The following is a 21,234-nucleotide window of genomic DNA, read 5'->3' on the forward strand; positions in this document are numbered from 1 at the left end:
ATTAACATCATTAAAATGTCCATACCACCCAAAGCAATCTATAGATTCAGTGCAATCCCTATCAAAATACCCGTGGCATTTTTCACAGAACTAGAACAAATAATCCTAAAATTTATATGGAGCCCCAAAAGACTGCAAATAGCCACAGCAATCTTGAGACAGAAGAACCAAGTTGGAGGTATCATGCCCCCTGATATCAACCTATACTAAAAGACTATAGTAATCAAACTGGCATGATACTGACATAAAAAGAAACATGTAGATCAGTGGAACAGAATAGAGAGCCCAGAAATAAACCCATGCCTATGTGGTCAATTAATCTATGACAATGAAGGCAAGAATATACCATGGAATAAACACAGTCTCCTCAATAAATGGTGTTGGGAAAACTGGACAGATAACCTGCAAAAAAATGAAACTAGACCACCTTCTTACTCCATATACAAGAATAAACTCAAAATGGATTAAAGACGTAAATGTAAGACATGAAACCATGAAACTCCTAGAAGAAAACATAGGCAGTAAACTCTTTGAAAATGGCCTTTGAAATATTTTTTTGGATATACCCCCTCAGGCAAGGGGAACAAAAGAGAAAATAAACAAATGGACTACATCAAACTACATTTTTTTTGCACAGCAAGGAAACCATCAACAAAACATAACGATAACCTACTGAAAGGGAGAAGATCTTCGCCAATGATATATTCAATAAGGGGTTAATATCCAAAATTTATAAAGAACTCACCAAAAAAAAGTCCAATTAAAGTATGGGCAAAGACCTGAATAGACGTTTCTCCAAAAGGGAGAAATATGATGTCAACAGACATATGAAAAGATGCTCAATGTCACTAATCATCAGAGAAACCAAAATTAAAACCAAAATGATATGTCACCTCACACCTCTCAGAATGGCTATCATCAATAAATCAGCAAACAACAAGTGTTGGTAAGGATGTGGAGAAAAGGGACCCCTCATGTACTGTTAGTGGGATTGCAAATTGGTGCAGCCACTATGGAAAACAGTATAGAGGTTCCTCAAACAATTAAAAATAGAACTGCCTTATGACTCAACAGTTCTACTTCTGGGTATTTATCTGAAGAAATCCAAAACACTAATTCAAAATGATGTATGCCTCTCTGTGTTCATTGCAGCATTATTTACAATAGCGAAGATATGGAAGCAACCTAAATGCCCATCAATAGACGATTATATAAAGAAGATGTGTTGCATATACACAATGGAATATTACTCGGCCATAAAAACAAATGAAATCTTATCATTTGCAACAACACAGATGGACCTAGAGGGTATTATGCAAAGTGAAAAAAGTCAGAGAAAGACAAGTACCATATGATCTCATTTATATGTGGAATCTAAAGAACAAAATAAACGAACAAACAAAACAGAAACAGACTCATAGATACAGAGAACATACTGATGGTTGCCAGATGGGAGGGGAGTTGAGGGAGCTGGGTGAAGAAGGTGAAGAGATTAAGAAGTACAAATTGGTAGTTACAAAATAGTCATGGGGATGTAAAGTACAGCATAGGGAATCTAGTCAATAATATTGTAATAACTATGTATAGTGCCAGGTGGATATTAGACTTACCAGGGGATCACTTCGTAAATTATATAAATGTCTAACCACTGTGCTGTACACCTGAAACTAATATAAAATGATATTCAATGTCAACTGTAATTGGAAAAAAATTTTAAATGTCAATTTGGTCAAGTTTCTGCTTACAAAAAGACATCTCTGCTAAACATTTATTGCTTAGCATCTCAGGGAAAAAAAGATAGGTATGCTTAGCTTGAGGAGAAGGAGGAAGGGAGCAGGTTTATTTTTAGAAGCAATTTTATTTTTGTTTAAAGATCAAAGAGCACTGATTTTTCTTACATAAACTATAGGGTTATTCAAGAATGTGTATGATCAGTTGTCATTGACCATTTCAAATGTTATCATTATTTTTTCTCTTACATTTACATAGCCTAATTAATTTTTCTTGTATGTTCCCTGGATGTCATCTTAAGCCGTGTATGTGTGTACGTGTGCATGTGGGTGAATAGCATATAAACTTAAAAGATATTCTACATGTTTCTTCTAAGACATATTCTTTTTATTTTACCTTTTGTGATTTCACCTGAATCACCTGGATTCTTATACATTTTGGAACTGGTCTCTACTTTTTCAAAAGATTTAAGATGCTTTACATTGTTTCCAACCACTGTTTTGTATTTTCCTGATTTATAGCCACGTTTTCAATACTGTACCATGGGGGCACCAGGACATTGCAGCAGACTCACAGAGGCCCTTCAGACTAGATTGTATATTTTCAGTGAAAACAGAGTAACTTCGGTTGTACACCACACAAATCATTACTGTTAAGTTATTTGGACTTAGCTACTTAATAAGTGAAACTTACTTAATTTCTCCTGCCTAGTAGGCTCTATGAAAAAATTCCTGGGGCACTAAGGGTGCTGTAAAAACCAAGAAAGTTTGAGAGCTCTTCATTTAGGGTAAAGTGAATGTTATTAAAGTTGGATAAAACTTAATCATTTCACTTCCTTTTAATAGACGTTGAATTTCATTTCATAAGAGGAAAAAATGCATATAAACTCCTTATTCAGGGTCTTGATGATGTTCAGAGTTTAAAAATGAGGCTCTTCTGCACTTCCAGTTAAGGAACTACAGGTCTTAACTAACGTGTAATTTCTCCTTAAGTATTCCTTAAATATTTAATATAGGCACATCTATATTAAATATTTCTCCTGATGTGCCCTCCTGATGATGTTCCTTCCTCTGTCTCTGTTATGTTATTTCAGTTTAAGAGTTTAACATTGATGGGTGATTTAAGCAAAAAAAAAAAAAAAAAGAAAAGAAAGAAAAAAAGAATCTATACATTTAAAAGAGCCCCTGATAGCAAATTCTTCTTTGCAACTTACTACCTAATAAGTTATGTAATAATCTACACTATTCTATTTATTAATAACATATTTTTTCAACTTATTTTAATGAAGCTATCATGCAGATTATCTTAGCTCCTTTAAAAAGTTGGATATTTCTGCATTGTTTCTGTGGAAACATTGTATGTTCATGTTATATATTTTATTGTTTTCAGGAATGATACAACAGAAACATAATGTACACTTAAAAGTATAGTAAGTCCATTCTAAAAATAGCAAATTTAAAATTGTTTTTTTTCCAAAGCAATTATTTGAGAAAATATAATGCAATCTTTAGGCCAGTACTAGTACCTGACTAAAAGAGAACAGCTCTTGAAGTACCAGATAAAACAGAGGCAAATCACAGAAATTATTTGTACAGCTGTCCTTTTAATTTCTTTGCTAGTTTTTAAGTGACTATCACATTTAACATCACTGAAAATGGTCAAGAAGGGTTTTGAGACTTGACTTTTATAGACATAATAACAATAACAATGACTAACACTTGTCCAGCTTATAAAGGACATGTTCAGTGTATGTAACTGTGACCAAAACTCAAAGTGGAGGAGGCTCAAATGGAGCAGAGGAAAACAAACTGCGAGTGTTTATTAAGATACAAAATAGACTTGATTAAAATTAAGTGTGAAAGACATAAAAAAGTTGAATCTTATAATTAAGTTTGCTTCCATTTGATTTAGGAATTACCATCCAAAAGTTAAGTAAAAGATAACAGATGGAAATTTTAAGTTGAAGAAAGCCCTTTACTCATTGTCATTTATTTCCCTTTGAAGAAACATAGTGATGTAATTAGTTTTTAAGAAAAATTCCCTCTGAAATTTATATTTATGTGAGGTTTTGTACTGTACTGTTGTTTGAAACTATGAGGGTCCTTTTAAGTTTGATTCCTGTATATACCAAACTTAGACATAAAAAAGATCATTGTGATATTTTTAATAATACAAGTCCCTTGTAAAAAGTGACTTGAGTTATAACTTCATTTATTATTCCCTAATTTTCTCTTTGGTCTTTTAAAAAGAAAATTTTTGTAAAACTGACAACAGTCTATCATTGCATTGACCATGGAATTCCCCTATTCACTCTCTCCCACCATCCCTTTCTTTCAGGTCATTTTCAATGTTAAAAAAGAAGAGTACATTTTAGCATACGGGATTAGTTGTACCAGGTATCATAACAAGGTATCTGAGAACGTCACAGCTCCCAAAAATATACGCTCTCTAGCCATCAGTTGCACTTGGCTTGATTCTCATGTATCGTACCCTTGAGAGGAGTAACCTCTAAATAAACTCATGCTCATGGCTGGTTCACACTTCTGGAAGTTAATATGCTTGTTTGTTTATTTGTCCATAATAACTGTATTTATCTTTTTCCTTAAGCATATGGCTTTCCCTATATAATACCCTTTTTAAAAACTCTTGATATTCTCCTGCGTATTTTCAATATAATTTAAGCTTTCTAACTAGTCTTAACTAGACTTTCTAGCAAGTCTTATATATGAATGTTTAGTTTGATAACCTGACATTTTTTACTGTTTACCCCTGCATGTTGTGACTTGCATTTTCTCTAATGCCAGGATTTATAACTGAGGGCAAGAAATCTCTGCTGGCCTAGAGCATTTCCTCTAGTGCTGTTTTCCTTCCTCTTTCATCTCATTTCTATTGCTTTAGAGCAGGGGTGTCCAAACTTTTTTCAATGTTTTTTTTACCAAGGGCCATATGCGGTAAAATGCACAAACAGCCGGGCCACTCACTCGAGGTGAAGTACGTATTGCCTCACCTGGTTTATTTAAGTAAACTAAATATAGTTTTGGAATTTGCTGCGGGCCAATTAACAATGGATTGCGGTCCGCAATTGGCCCACGGGCCGCGGTTTGGACACCCTTGCTTTAGAGATTATATTCTCTAATGTGATTAGGGTGTAAATACATATTTATTCACTAAAAAGTTAAGTAAGACTAAAACCAAAGTTTGAGTGCCTTCTTATTGTATTAATGATCGATATGTCGCAGGTTATGCTTCACTTGACAAAAATTCTGTCCCAAATATAATTTTTAACCATCATAATATTATGTATCTTTACCAGATATCATGTCTTAAAAACTTTTGGAAAAAAATAAAGCTTTTTATAATGATAAGCATCATCATTCTGATTTTATAGGACCTTATGATGTTATTATTTCTACTTTTTTTACTGGAACAAAATGAAGAGTTTCGTTTAAAAGCTATGTAGCTTGTTCATGATTGTGTCCTTATTATAATTCGAATTTGTAATATTTACTTTTTGGTTCCAAGAAAAGGATTTTATATATAATGAAAGAAAAACTTCAGTCTTGGTAATAAATCCATCACAGTGAGTGATGGCTTTCTTGTACTGTCAGCATTTTTCCTCTAAAAAAGTTTTAATAAAGTATCAAAAACAAATAAGCTCCTACTAAAGATCATGGAGATTCTTTTTACTATAATTTGAGTTAATTTTTTATATTAGGAAGTTTGCCTCTCACGTGTTCCTATTTCTCGTCAGTGTTCTGCCTCTTGACATGTCCAGCCCTCTTGCTCTGTACCCCACGCTGGTAAGAACTCAAGCTCTGAAACAAGACTGTAAAACCAAATGAAATCTGACAAGTGCCTGTGTTCCAGATTTATTATTCTGTAGAGCACAGGGGGAAAGCAGACATAGAAGGAAAATACATATATAATATATAATATATAACATATATAAAAAAGTTATATATATATAACTTTATAGAATTTTTAGAATTTTGGATCTCGAGAAACATTAGAAATCATGTAATTTTTAAAAAACAATCCTATTTATTTATTTTAATCTTTTAAAAAATTTATTGGGGTGACATTGGTTAGTAAAATTATATCGGTTTCAAGTGTACAATTGTGTATCATCTATAGCTATATAGCTATATATATATATATATATATATATATATATATATATCATTGTGTGTTCACCACCCAGAGTCAGTTCTCCTTCCATCACCATATATTTGACCCCCTTTACCCTCTTCTACTTCCTTACCTCCCCCCTTACCCTCTGGTAACTGCTAAACTGTTGTCTGTAACTTGATTGTCTCCTTTTACAAAGGAGAATGAAAACTTACCTTTCGTCATTTACCTAAACTGCCTAGAACTCAAAAGAGGTAACTAAACATAACAGAAATTGGAGTGAGGAAAAATATAGTAACAAGATAAAGTGAAAGGGAATAACATCATAGACATTTGGCTATGAAAAGAGTTCTTAGGATCGAATGAAGATCAGGGAAACAGAAATCAGACAACAATATAACAAAATAGGGGACTATAAAATTAAAAATATTAGATCTGGAATTCATTATTTTATTAGCTAAGGTAGCTTCTGTATTAGAATTGTAATGACACTTGCCTTATCCACCCCCACTTTAGTGTAATCTTATTGTGGTCAAGACTATCTCACTCATTTTCCTCCATATGATAATGAAAAAAAACATGCCTTAGACATAGGATGAATTCAGGGAGTTAATAAAGTTAGATACTTTCTATGGAAGAGATTACTTTTAATATCTAATGAATAGTAGGAATTCCTCCAGGGATAGTGTGATTTCAGATAAACGGAGTATATTTATGCTCCACATCATTATCACTAAACACCACTGCTCTAGAAAACTAACAGTATTTTTGGAGCCACGTTTTCCTTAGTCCTGTTTCCTTGGGACATCTAGTTTTGCTAGCACAGAAGGGAATACACTGGAAAGGCAGAGAAAGAAAGCCTTTGAAAGGTAAAAACTAGCAGGAGGCTTATTAGAAGAAGGAAGCATATGGGTGGAGCTGACTGGTACCCTGGATGCCAGCTGTTAGATCCAAGGCAGATGGGCTTTGCTCTGTTCTGTCAATGCTTGTGTCTGGCCAATAATCACACAGCACAATAGCCAGATTCCAGCAGTGAAAGACAGAGCAGAGAGACATTTTTTTCCTGGCATTTGTTGTTCTTTGGATGCTATCTGCACTGAAGATTGAGATTAAATTAATATAGCTGGCCATATGCTTTGTATACTGTGGTTATATAGTCTCGTCTTGGTTGCTAGCTACTTTGGATGCTGTAGTTAAGCAAATTGTTGCTTTAGCCACGAACCACATTTTTAGTATAAGCTCTGACTTACTCACTACTTTCCCCCTTCTTCCACTTCAGAAAACTGCTATGATATAGTGTGCTACACCACTAAGTTCAAATTATCTAGATTTTGGTTAGCTCATCAATCCCAAGGATACTTTTATACCTTTAATTTCTTCTTCCCTCTCTCTCTCTCTCTCTCTCTCTCTCTCTCATTAACTCATTCACATGTGGTTATAGACTGCTAGCTTACCAATTCAATGGTCTAGAACTGAAATGCTGGGTCTTATGATTAGATTTGAGATGACCTAGAAGGTCTTCCTGTAGCCCTTAACCTCCCCATACCTTTCCTGGTTTAACACAATAACTGTTTTGAGTGAAATTCAAGTGGTAATTTCTGTGCATTTTAAGCACTGTCTCTACTTTTAGACAGTGAACTGCCCCAAGTAAAGCAATATATTGCAAATATTGCTACCCAGATATATAAAATTATGTCATTATCTGAAAGAAGAGAGAGATAGGACATGGGAACATAAGCAGCTTACAAAGGAAGTAAAGGAGTGACTTGAAAAGGAGGTGAGAAATGAATAGGAACTGTGGTCTCTGAAGTGAGAACTCAGGAGTGGCCCTAGGACTGTAGCTGTTGAACAAAGACCTTATGTTCTTCCCGTGAACCATCACTAGCTCCCAGAGTAAGCACAGCAGATGAAAGGTTCCATCCAGGACTCACAGCATGGTGGACTTCTTGCTCATTTTCCTGTGGTATATGCTTCAAAATGTTAAAAGCCACTTCTTGTGTAGCTAGAGCAGTGGTTCAAACTGGGTACTTCTTCCTCCCATTGGACGAGAGAACCCTTGGTGGGCAAACAGGTCATCTGTAACTTTTAACTACTGGCAGAAAATTAAATCTAAGATCTGATCATTTTAAATTTACAGACAAAAAGTAAGGGTTACCTTTCCACATTAAGAGCCATCATATTTGTTTCTTTAAAGGTATGCAAATCAAAAGATTCTAAACAGGATATATCCATTTTAGAGAGTTTAAAGTAAATAGGAATCGGTAATGGCATCTTTATACTTAAATTTTATAATATGAAACCATTAATTTTTTTAAGCATAGTAGAGCGGCTGCATTTAATGAAAGAATACGTATAGAGTTTGCATACCCGTAATGTTAGGTGTTTAAGAATAAAATACAATTAGAGCAGTTTTAAATTTGACTAATTAAATTCTGCAGAACATCTGCATATCTCCAGGGGATATATGGACACTAAAAGCCACTAGAATTTTGTTTTCAATTAGGCCTATACTGACTGGTCATGTGGACATTTTATGTTTTGGGTTATAAACTATAAGTCTTCAGATTTGAAAGCATAGTGGCTTTGTGTAACTGGGTGTAATTATTCCCGACAGGGTTTAAATCAACTTCATAGCAATGTTTTACAGATTACTTTAAAAGAAGCTATGTTCAAGAGGTTTGGTCATAGAAACATTCTAAACTCAATCATTTCTCTCGTTGACTTAGCTTAGATTATTTCCAGTTGATCGGTATTTTCTTCTTTCTAAAGCTAAAAGCTGCATTTTTTTTTATTCCAAAAGTATGTGTCTAAAAATCTGTCCAATTAGGTGCATTGGTTTAGAGAGTTATCCTGTTGCCACTGACTTAAAAGGAAGAGAAAAAAAGAAAAACAACCTGTAAACCTGCCAAGTGTGGGGGTAAAAGTTGGAAGGAGATTTGTGTGGTGTTGGAGGAAGATAGTTCATTATTGTAGGAAGATTTGGAATAGATTACTGGTATAGTCAGTTCTTAAGTGTGAAATACCACTGTCTAATATAGCATTTTAGAAGAAAATTAATAAAAGATGAATGTGAAGAAAAAGGCATCTTCCTAAAATATAGAGTATTTGTTTATTCAGCTGTGTATTCAAGGACTTTAATTTTTACTTCATAAAAATAGCATTCTAAAATTGTAAAACTGAAATGCACCCCAAAATACCCTAATTCCTAGTTTTTAAGAAGTCTGAGAGGCATAACCAAAATTAAGTCAATTTATAATTCTTAGCACCCAGCCCAGTATCTCATAAGAAGCACAGTGACTTGTATGTAGTAACTATTCTCTGTTGAAAGAATGAATGAGTGAATGAATGAAGAACCTGCCAACCACATTTAGCTGGCATTTTTGATTTGTGTAGTATGTAATTTTAAACTAATTACTGGATCCTACGAAAGAGCACAAATAGCCTTAAAAAATAAAGGTCAAGAATGAAAATATAAGATTGTGGATAATTTTTCATTTTGTTCTTTGTGGTTTTCTATATTTTTCAAATTTTTAACAATAAAGGTTATATAGCTATTTTTTTCAAGATACATACGTGGCTAGAATTTATCTTAAAATGAAATATAAATCTCACCTCTAATAATATTTGTGATACAAATTGCAGAGGCCTTGCTTTTACACTAAAGTCTACTTTTTAAAACTAATGTAATTGTAACCAATAAACAATTCTAGGGTTAATTTAAAGGAAGTAGTATTTTACCTTAACCTGTAGAAACTGAATGTTTTAGCCACTGATACAAAGCAACATCGGTTCCATTTTCTAGTATTGAAAATGTTTATCTTTTTCTGAAAAAGAAGCAAGATACTAAACTGAATGCCAACTTTTGTTGCAAGTATAATCATATTGTTTTTATTATTAAACATAGTTATAAAAGTTGGGTAAAGTTGTCTTTTATGTAAGTGGGTGGTTTGAGTCTCTTCTCTCCAAGTATAATCATATTTGAATGACTTAAATAAAAAGAGCAATGCTGACCAATAAAAATAATCCCCTGCTCTCCCTAATGTTGCAACCCGGTGGATGGATATTCTGAGCCACTGTGGCAGTTGAGAGTTGAATCCTATGACTAATGGTAGAGATTTTTCTGTAGGTAGATCACATGGACTTAGTTATCTGCCCACTGGAATGACACAATGGGGAGATATCTGATGAATATTGTGGAACATCTGTGAATGGATCACAGCTATGCCTGATGTGAATCATTCTTCCCTCAAAAATCTAAAGTTTAATAGTTAAAAAATTCCAAACCCTTGTCGCATAAACTGAGATGTTTGGCCTTTTCTGGGAGTTAGGAGGGAATGAATACAATACATACTCTAAGACCTTTTGCTAGTAAGTCATTTGGCTCTGTTTTAAACCTCTAAATATAGGAAAACCTTAGAGGTTGTTGAAGGTCGTTCACTAGTGAGAACCTTGGGTCACTCACACAAGTAATAAAATATACCTTCTTCAACTGATCTCCACCTTCATGGAGGCTCCAGGACTTAATAGTTTTCCCTTACAGGGGAATAGATTTCCTAGCTTTAAATTCAACGAGCTTAGTTAAAAGTGTGCAAAACATGATACTGGGGCATTCCCAACTCAGAATTTCCATGACTCTTTCGGGACCTTGGGGGAGGCAGTTGGTATGCATGTCTTTAGGTGACAGTTTCCTTTACTAAATGATCCTGTTTCACATTGACTTTCCTAATTTGATATCAAACTCTTTTCTTTAGGGTACTATTAAAAGCAATTGGGGAAAAAAACCCACAAAAAACCTAAAGGTTTGTATGGCACTAGCTAGGTGTGGATCTGTGGTTTCCTAAGTACTGCTAATGCTACTTGTACAACTCTTTCTGGGTAACGTAGCCTTCCTGCTATTGAGAAGGGGTGGTGAGTAGGCAAATAGTTCAGTCTGTACATTGATTTCAACCCCAGGAGTAAGCTGCTACCTCTATATGATCTGAAACATTTGGCATTGTCTTATAGTTTGAGTTTTTCTCTGACATCTTGATATACTTATCTTTACTTCTTTTGATTCCTCGACACTAAAGAGAAAATGAGTCTACATGAAGTCTATTCACCAGGGATGTTTGCAAATAAGAGTGTTTGTGTGTGTCTTTGTGTTTTGTGAAATGTGAGCAAGTTGTGGTGGATGTCTCTCTGGCAATAAATAATAAACATATTTAGAATTTGACAAGTTTTATAATGAGACTATTTTCAATTGTGGCAAACAGTTTTAAGTATTTTTAAGAATGAGATCAGTATTTTATAAGTTAAAATTTTAGGAAATATATATATATATATATATATATATATATATATATATATATAAAACAATGGTTTAATCAACAGGGGACCTTTTCTGTTAAAGCAAATAGACTAATGGATTGTAGTCCAAAATTGCTTAACTGTAATCTTTAAATTCTAGACTTTGTGGGCTGTTAGAAATATAAGTCTATAAATGGGAGAAAAAAATAAAATGTCTGAATGTGATGTGTTCCTAACAAAGATTAAATTAATGGGACTTATCCTACAAAACATCAAAAAAGTAAATTTGTCCCTCTATCATTTTGTTTTTAAATAGATATACAACCATTGTTTTGCATTGAAACGTACATTAATAATTTTATCTGATGACATTTAGGGAAAATGAAGGATTTGTTTTGTTTTGTTTTTTTAAGGAAAGCACGAAGAAGATTATTCTAATGGGAATACCAGTTGTTTAAAATTACCAATAGTTTCTTTCCTGAGCTTGAAAACAGTTGTTTCTAAATACGAGAACAATAATTTTGCCTAAATTTGCAGTATAATGACCAGGCCTTCTCTCCTTTTTAGAGAAGCAGTCAAGTGTTTCGGGAACAGATAAGAGAGCCGCGATCCAGTGAGGTTGATTCCCACAGAGGAAAGCTATGCCTACCTAACTTAGTGGACAGTAAACAACTCCTCAGGTAATGATGTTCTCCTTTTCTCCAGGTGTCCAAAGACAAGAGGTGGTCTGTAAAAGGTTGGATGACAACTCCATTGTCCAGAACAATTACTGTGACCCTGACAGTAAGCCACCTGAAAATCAAAGAACCTGCAACACTGAGCCCTGCCCACCTGAGTAAGTAAGAGAAAGAAATGAGAATTATTTTCTCAAACTACATAGAGAAAAACATTAGCTATTCACGTATGGAAACATATTCATTCATATGATATGAATAAATTAAATTAAGAAAAGGGGATAAAACATCACAGAGGGTGGAATTCTGACATCCCTGTCCATTGAGCAAAGATTCCTATTTATCCATAGGTTTCATTTAACTCCTTTAAAGCAGGAACTTCGGTAGGTTGATCCTGGCACAGTGCTGGAAAGTATCATATTTCACTATTCTATGCCACCCGTCTTTTCACACTTTACATCTCTGAAATTGGGATTCATCTTGCAACTAACTTACAATAACACTCAGCATTCCTTTTTCTTTCTTAATAGTACATAAACTAATGGTATCTTAGATCAAGTAAAATACAGTAGGTTGGTGTGCAGTCCTGTCCTTTCCAGATATTTCCCCAAAGGCCTAAAGACTTTTAAAATGGTTTAGAAAGGTTCTGCAATGGCATATCAGTGCTTTAATTTGCTGACCCACTTTAAAGTTCTTTTGTATCTTCTAAGGGTCGGGCACAGGCACAGAGGTTGACTTCAGCCTCCTTCGGTTGATTAATGTAGCAGTTACAGCTCACTGTAGAGGGAGGCACAAGGAGAGCATCAATTCATCTTATGACTTTTAAAGAATTAAAATTTTAAACTATGAGACCTGCTATTAGTGAATCACACTTGATCATCTGTAAGAACAGAAAGGCTTCTTGATTGAGCAAAAGACAATGGTTAGGTGAAAAAAAAACAAAGATGGTGAGTTGTTCATGAAAATGCTGAACTTTGTAGGGATTTTGCCTATTTGACAACTGCAACACAGAATATGTGTGAATGGCATTTCATTCTTCTTTCAGAGTAACCATTATCCCCCCCGGTTAACTAATTGTCCCAACATGAAATTGATAAAGAAAAAGAGAGTAATCAAATGAATTTATATACATCCCAAGGTCTCTAAAACTGTAAAGGGAAGCTCTATAATGAAGTAATCTCCTTTTCTAAAAAAGACTACCGTGAAGTCACAAAATCCAGGGACTTACAATGGATAAGGAATTCAGTTCTTTAATACAGTTAAAGCAAGATGCATTTCTTAATATTTGTTCCCAAACAATAATGCCTTATAAACTTTCATTATTCAAACTCAGTGTCTGCCTGAATATTTGAATCTCAAAGGGAGATAGATATTCACTACTAGTCTTTTGAAAAGGTTTAGGGCAATGGCTACCAAATAGGGAGCACAAGGAGTCTAGAGTGATAGAAGTTTTTATTCTAAAACTTTTTAAATTTTGTGTCTCTTTTTTGTTTTTGAAATGTGATCACCATGTAACTTATTCCTTAAAATCCAGACATGGGAAAGTATAGAAATATGACCTATGATATATATTACAAAACAAGATATTTAATTTTTTTCACTTTCTTTTGCTAATTATTTTTATATGTTTATAAAACGATATAAAGCAAAGTGATGCTCGAAAACCGTGGGGTAAATTTGTGGTAACTTCAACATATTTTCATCCAATTATGAGTCTCAACCCATCAACCTAATTATCTGACACTCAGGATTATAAGTATTATGTTTGGGCATTTGATCAGCCATGTAAGGCATCTGAGTGGGCCTGGTCACACCTATTCTATTTTGGCTTTGGCTTTTTTATTTGTTTAAGCTTAAATGCTATTTGAACAACCTTTGAGATTTCAATGGTTGGCCATTCCACCCCATATGTTGTAGGCTTGGGTATTACATGGGAATTTGGTGGTTTTTTTCTGGTTTTGTTTTTCACACTTTAAGGATAATTGACATTTTTTAATTAACATACATAATTAAAATTAGGTTTCCTATCTCCTTTTGTAGGAAATAAAAAGTTATTGACTTCTTTTTTTAAGTTTGGAGGTCAGAGGATGGAATTTGAAAAAAAGATAAAGAGAGTATGTGAAAGAAAATTTAGGCTGACAGTTTTCTTTCTTGGAAAGAGCTAAAGAAATATATTTAAAATAGTACTCTTTATTAGTCCATGTTTTCTTAGTTCTTTTAAAATTTTTCCTCTATTACTTTGAATTCAGTCTATGAAAAAGGGAATGTCGTATATAATAAGATTCCCAGTAGACACTGATATTATAGAGATAAAAATCATAGAAAGACGACTGAATTCAGTAAGACTTTAAATGAGTGAGGAAGATAGGAAACGAGATAGGTTTTTCTCAGATTTGTTTTTTGTAATACATATTAAAGCATACATTTTTTTAAAAGCAGGTAAGGAAAAAGAATAAAATAAAACACCTATGATAACTGTAATGCCACTGTTAATATTTTGATATATATATTTCTAATTTATTTTTCTATGTCTACATAGGCATGTATATATAACAAAATTGTATTATACTACTTATGATGCTTTGTGTTCAGTTCTCAATGTATTTTAAACATTAAATATCTTCTACAACATTTAGTAAATTTGTCATTATTTATTTAAATTGGCTTTCCACTGTTGAACAATTTTGGCTGTGTTTTAGCTTTTGACCTCTAACGATATCACAGCGTTAACCATTTTTGCTACTAAAACTTGGTTCTCTATAATTACGTCCTTATACTAAATGCACAGGAATAGAATTTCTGGTTCAAATGGAAATATATTTTGGAAGTATATTTTAGTTTTTGAGCCACATTGTCAAACTGGTCTCCAGAGAGAACATAGGAATGTATACTCCCACTAACAGTATGTAAGAATGTCATTTCCCTGAGCTGAACAACACTGGCTATTATTACTTTAAAAACAATTTTATAGGGGGAAAAAGCCTTAATATCTAATTATCTTTTATTTAGTATACTTTGGATTACCGATGAGCCTGAACATTTAAAAATTATGTCCAGTGGCTATTTGTATTACTTCTGTTTTGCTTCTCATCTTCATGGCCTATCCCATTTTTTATTAAAGTATTTATCATTTTGTTATTGATTTGTATTAACTCTTAATGTGTAAAGAATATTAACTCTTTTATCTGTGTTCCAAATATATTTTCCTAGTTTGTCATATATTTTTGAAACTATTTATGATGTTATAATCTATTTTTACTTATAAGAATTTTAAAATATTATATAGACAAACAATCAAACTTTCGTTCTTTCATTGGTATGTCTAGGAAGCCTTTACCCACTCTAAGATTACGCTTTCAAAGTTTCTTTTTTCAATGTACACTTCAATCTATTTTAAATATATTTGTCTGCTTTGAGGAAAAGATCTATATTTATCTTCAGATATTATTGTTTTTCCAATACCATCCATTTAAAATCCTAAATGGTATTTATCAGAAAATATCTTTTCAAATAATGAAATATTTCAAATGTCTTTTAGTCATATTGGAGACTTTCTAGGTAGAATATAGAAAAATGGAAGGCTGTAAGATGAATCCTTGTGTTTTATAAAGAAAATGACAGAGGACTAGAAAGAATAGACAAAAGAGGCATTGGTAGAAAAATAATAATATTTATTTGGAAGATCTTAAAGGACCAGTGGAAGCCTTGCTGGGGAAAATTAATGTGCTCAGAGCAGCAACTCTTTTATAAGAAAGAGTATGGTAGTCAAGATGGTGAGGTGACTAGGGACAGGAATAAAACAAGAATTCTACAGACATTGAATAAAAATGGTGGGATTTATGACATAGGCTGAAAAAAATTGACAAAAAAAAAAAAGGGAGGAGTTGATATTAAAGAGCATGACTGATAGGAAGCATGACTGATAGGAAACATGACTGATAGGAAGCCCCACCATCAGAAAAGGAAGTAATGCTGAGTTGGAATCCAAAGAGAAAGGCCAAGAGTTCAGTTTTGAGCATGTTGTCTTTTAATAGCAAGACTATTTCTATATATGACCTCACGTGAAGAAACCTTGGATACTGAATATTATCCCTGTATGATACTTTGGTGTTTGAATTTGTGAAAATCAGAAAGGTGGAAACAATGGAGTACTATACCCTATGCTAATCCTGTGATCAAAAATGAAAAGACATTTTTTAAGTATCTGCAATGTGGAAGGCACTGTGGATGGGAGAAATGGTTCCTTTACCTAAGAAAAATTTAATTGGGCAAATACATATAAAAATGACCATAGTAAATGGCAAAATATGTAAAGTACAATTAGAGAATTTTAAGCAAAAGTGCTAAAGGATACTCAGACTGGGGAGAGATTTTTACCCAGGGGTTAGGTTTAATTTAATGATACCTTTTATGATATACTGTTTAACAATTATGTTGAGTCATTGCACCTCACCCATCAACAACTATAATCTATTGTTTTAAGTTTAGAAAAAGATTCATCAGAGTCCTCTATAACACTCCAAAATTTAAGACCTTAGAAGATGCATAGAAATCATGAAAGCCAACTCCCATTGTTTTACAGATGAGGGCATGCAGATCTCCAGTAATGTTTTTCCTATTATACCAGACATCACTAACTTTGTAAGTTACAAATCAAATGCCTGTTGGTACTTTAATACTTTGAATTTTGTTTCTTAACACATTCTCAATTGCCACTTTCAGAGATGTTTATTACATTGTTGTTGTTTTAATTTAGAAAAATCTCAACTATGGAATATTTAGGTGATAGAGGCTTCCACTGAATATTAATTTCACTTTCCAATTAGCTGAGGAATGAGCAGATTTTTCTTTTTTCTGACCAACTTTTTGTTTTGAAAATTTTTCTGAAAACTATTTTAAAACTTAGGAAAGTTTTGGTATTTTAGTAACTAGTCAATAGGTTAGATACTTGAGTCTCTGAGTAAAAATGTTATTGTCAAATTCTGAGGATTTTTTTTTTGCCATGTGATATTTATAAAAAAGGTTGACAATTACACCTTTGATTCTGGGACAAAAGCTGGGAAATTTCAGTATCTATCTCAATCTCTCAATCAGTCTCTCTTCTCAGTCTCTCTCTCTCTCTCTCTCTCTCTCTCTCTCTCTCTCTCTCTCTCTCTCTCTCTCTCTCTTTCACAAACACACACACACACACAAAATCCCAATATCTAATATCAGTTTATTTTCATATGCACTGCCATTTCCCTTTAAGTTAAAAAGGGGAAATAATATTCTGGTTTTATGATGGGTTCTTCAAAAATATTCTGGTTAACCTAGGTTCGGCAAAAATTTTTATAGTGTCTGTCTTATTCCCTCCTCCCAATATTTGTCTTATTAATGTACAGATACTGCATATCAAATTACATAGGCTGCACCAAGCTGCTCTTATTTCAAACACTCAAACATGAATCCTACTAATTGTTAGCGTCTAATGGATATAAAGGCACACGTGAGGGTGAAGACAATTTGATCACCAGGTCTTCAGCTCAGAAAGAAACAGCCCTGGTATTGTTCAGACTATAACAATTCAGCAAGTGATACTCCCAGTGAGAATTTTTGTGTTCATATTTTTACCACAGAACCTAGAGGAAGGAAAAAAAAGAGAAATAGGGAGAATGTCATCAAAGGGTCAAATACATGGAGAATGAAGGTAAAGGAAGCAGTCTGTCTTAAACTGGACAGAGGAGGGGAGAAACTGAGACAAGTTGATGCAGTGGTAAAATTGCAAAACTATTTAAATAATAGAGTGTGATTTAATCCTTTAGAGGGACGTGGGAAGGGATGATTTGCTGAGCAATAAAGATGCAACAGGAACTAACTGTGAAGCCTGAAGTCAGAGGTACAGTCAGAAGGGAAATTGGGAGGGTGGTTAATACTTTTACTTTCAGACCTTCCAAGTTAAATGCTAAAGTGATACATCTAGGCTAAGAGATGGTTGGCGATAAAAGAGAGGACAAAGTATAAAAAGGCGGAGGTGGCCCTGACCTCGTGCAGCAAAGAACAGCAACACCTCCTGAATCACCGCTGTTACTCTGGGCACCTGTGTTTAATTTGACGGCCTCCATCCCTCTTGCATTATGAGACCTAATGAGATCATGGCTGGAGGTGGTATGACTGAACTTTTTGTGGCTGAGTTACACACATTTCTGTTTTATCCTCTAATCTCGGTGATGAAATCACTGTTGTGAATTGAATCAGTTTCACTATGGCTGGCATGCAAGTTATTATTCTCAGTACACATTTTTTTTCTTGACCAAAAATGGTACTAACAACTCAGATCATGTTCATCTGTGGAAAACAAAACAGAAAGAATATGAAAATCACTTTAAATCTCCTCTGGAAAATGACTTAGAAAAAAATATGGATGTCAGATTTTTAAAATTCAGCATTAAATTATTATTCTTTAAATGAATTTTGTATTGAAAAGTTTTAGATTTTTGACAAGATATTTTTTAATTTTAAGAAATTGGTTAATTACGATGTTTCCAAATACTGGTTTCCCTCTATAAGTAAAGATGAGACAAATAACAATGAACAGAACCCTTTGTAGCTTATTTAGCTAAATCAGGCTCAAATTTAGGCTACTAGTATTCTGACTTCACAAAGGCACTATCTCCCACATACTGTCTCCCAAATATGTGCACTATCTCCCAAATTGTCCCATGGCACAATTTGTTCTTAAGCTTTCATACTCCTCTCTCTGGATAGTCTCTCACCCAAGAGCATGACCATATCCACTGGGGATAGTTGCATGATTTATGATCATGGGTTGAAGAAAATGTCTTGTGACCTCATGCTTGTGACCTAGATCCTACTACTTAGCAGTGTTAAAAGTGAAATATAGTGGAAATAGCAATGGTGGGGGATCTAGTCCTAGTTCCATTATTGTTCTTCTCATGATTTTGGAGAACCATTTTCCTAACACTGGGTTTTACTTTCTTCTGTAAAGCAAAGCACAATGCCTTGAGCATAGTAGGCATTCTGCATATATTTATTAAATTAAGTACAGTGATATGTCAGCCAGGACTCTGGTTGGAAATAACACAACTTTAACTTCAGCTACTTTCTGCACATTAGAGGATTTCTTGTTTTATATAAAAAGCTGAGAAAATGGTGAGAGTGGACGTAGCTTGAGGAATGGCTAGACTCAAGGATACAGATTCCATCAGGCCTCTAGTTCCTCTGTATGATTTCAAATCAGCTAATGCCACTTGACAGGGGCTGTGGCCACCAGCATGTTGTATATCTTTATCCACCTTTGTGACCAGAAAGGAAAGGGTCCTCTTTGCTCTAATCGAGATATAAAAATTCTAAAGCCATATTCTCACTAGGCTTGTTTGGATCATAATTTACACCCCATGGACTAATTAATGTTCCCAAAAGAGTGAGTTGTACAGAAGTATTTTACAAACGCACACACACACACACACAACAAAAAACAACAACAACAACAACAAATTCTGAAATATATATATATATATATATATATATATAAGTTCATTGAGGACTTTAGGAAAAGGAGTGATATACTATAAATGTGAGACATGTTCATTTTATTAAGACATTTTAGTTTCTTCCTGCATTAGCTGTACAGAAGCTGTTTTTTAAGAGTGAAGGGGTCAAAGCAAGGGATTTCCATGTTTTCACAGAGCTGGCTCAAGGCTCTGCTCTTGCTGCAAGTGTTTTAAGAGTCCCATGTCTTCAGGATGACTACCTGGGCCTTCTCTGCCCCTGTAAGGACAGTTAAAGGCCTTCTATCTTCTGCAAAGTATGACGTTCATTTCTGGGAATGAAAAACAGCCCTAGATCCTGTAGTGTGGTTTTAGCACAAAATCCTCAATTGTGGCAGAACTTGCCTCAATTTAGTAATAAGGTAGCTACTGTTTGTTGTATGTCAAACACTCTTTTAGAAGCTCTCAATGGTGTGCTGAAGCCAGCTGGTACTGGCACCTGAGACCCTATTAATAGCCTATCTTCTCTTGTTCATGTTTAGTATGTGAAGGAGGTAGCTTGAAATTGGTCATAATGAGGTATTTACCCCACAAAAATTGGCAAATGCAACAAGTCAGGGCTCCCTCCCATGACAATCTAGTCTTTAAATATTTCCCAGCACATGACTGGCAGCTTCATATATATTACCTTACTTAATCTTCATGACAATCTCAAGATTGATATTGTTATCCTCACTTTAGAAAGTAATAAAAAAAGGAGAAATATCAAAAAGTTTTAAAGATAGGTAGTGCAATACTTACTTGAACATGGTTCTGCCTGCTCTGAAGCCCATGCATTACACTTTAGAAGGCAACTGACAATGAGTTATCTTTTCCTTAGCAGTTTTTCCATTTGTCATTTGTCACATCAACCAACTCTGAAATGTCCGTTCTTCTAGGAAAAGGATGTAGTTTATTGATAAAAGTTTCTTCACTCAGCTGAAAATCTCTGGCTGCACTGAGGAAATGCTTTTCTGTGTTTCTTCCACTTCCTGCTGCAGGTGGTTCATTGGGGACTGGTTGCAGTGTAGCAAGACTTGTGACGGTGGAATGCGTACAAGGGCAGTGCTCTGCATCAGGAAGATTGGCCCTTCCGAGGAGGAGACACTGGACTACAGTGGTTGTTTAACACACCGGCCTATTGAGAAAGAGTCCTGCAACAACCAGTCATGTCCACCTCAGTGGGTGGCTTTGGACTGGTCAGAAGTAAGGAAATCTGAGGCTGTATGTTTTGAGATATCTTAACTATCAATACCAAAGCATTTAATATTAAGGACACCTGAACATGTGAGCATCTTAGAACTCAACAAGTAAGGACTACACAACAGTGAATTTGGCCATGTTGTATTTTGTTGCTGCTTGTCAGGAAGTAAGGGTTTTTTTTGGGTCGGGGAAATCAACGAGAAACTAGTCTGATTAAAAATAAGCCTAAAGTAAATTTGCAAGAACATTATAGTGAGTACATATAAGTGGTTTTATACCCTTCTTTACTATTCTTGAACAGCATCATAGGCTCAGAATTAGTGACATATTATATCTTTTTTGCCAAGTAATGTTCCAGCCTAACTATATAACTCTAGATATGAATCGCTGTCAATTTATTATCACTTGTTATCTATCTATCTATCTATCTATCTATTTAATTGATTTTATTGAATCAGGAAAAGAAACATGGAGTTGAAGTTGTAACATTCCAAAAAATCACATTCATATTTTTATCATTACCTCCATTTATACGATCAATGAGGAAGACCTGGCTAAGATAATGTTTTTTAGGCATACATGTGTATAAAAGAGTCCAACATAATCCAGAGGCCTCAACAAAATGGTCTTAAATAAAATGAGGTAAGAGGTAAATTCATGACTCCTCATTCTGCATTAGACGTACA

The 21,234-nt window shown here is 34.1% G+C and overlaps 1 protein-coding gene across 1 annotated transcript in view; it reads left to right on the plus strand.

The window, feature by feature from the left end:
• Window positions 1-21,234, plus strand: part of ADAMTS6 (ADAM metallopeptidase with thrombospondin type 1 motif 6) — a 263,654-nt gene that overhangs the window by 216,743 nt on the left and 25,677 nt on the right. The window contains exons 21-22 of the mRNA XM_081054061.1: window positions 11,851-11,980; window positions 20,347-20,551. Coding sequence (XP_080910187.1) covers window positions 11,851-11,980; window positions 20,347-20,551 — 335 coding nt within the window. The remainder of the gene's footprint in view (window positions 1-11,850; window positions 11,981-20,346; window positions 20,552-21,234) is intronic.

This window comes from Rhinolophus hipposideros, assembly GCF_964194185.1.
Source record: "Rhinolophus hipposideros genome assembly, chromosome: 7".
Lineage (NCBI taxonomy): Eukaryota > Metazoa > Chordata > Mammalia > Chiroptera > Rhinolophidae > Rhinolophus > Rhinolophus hipposideros.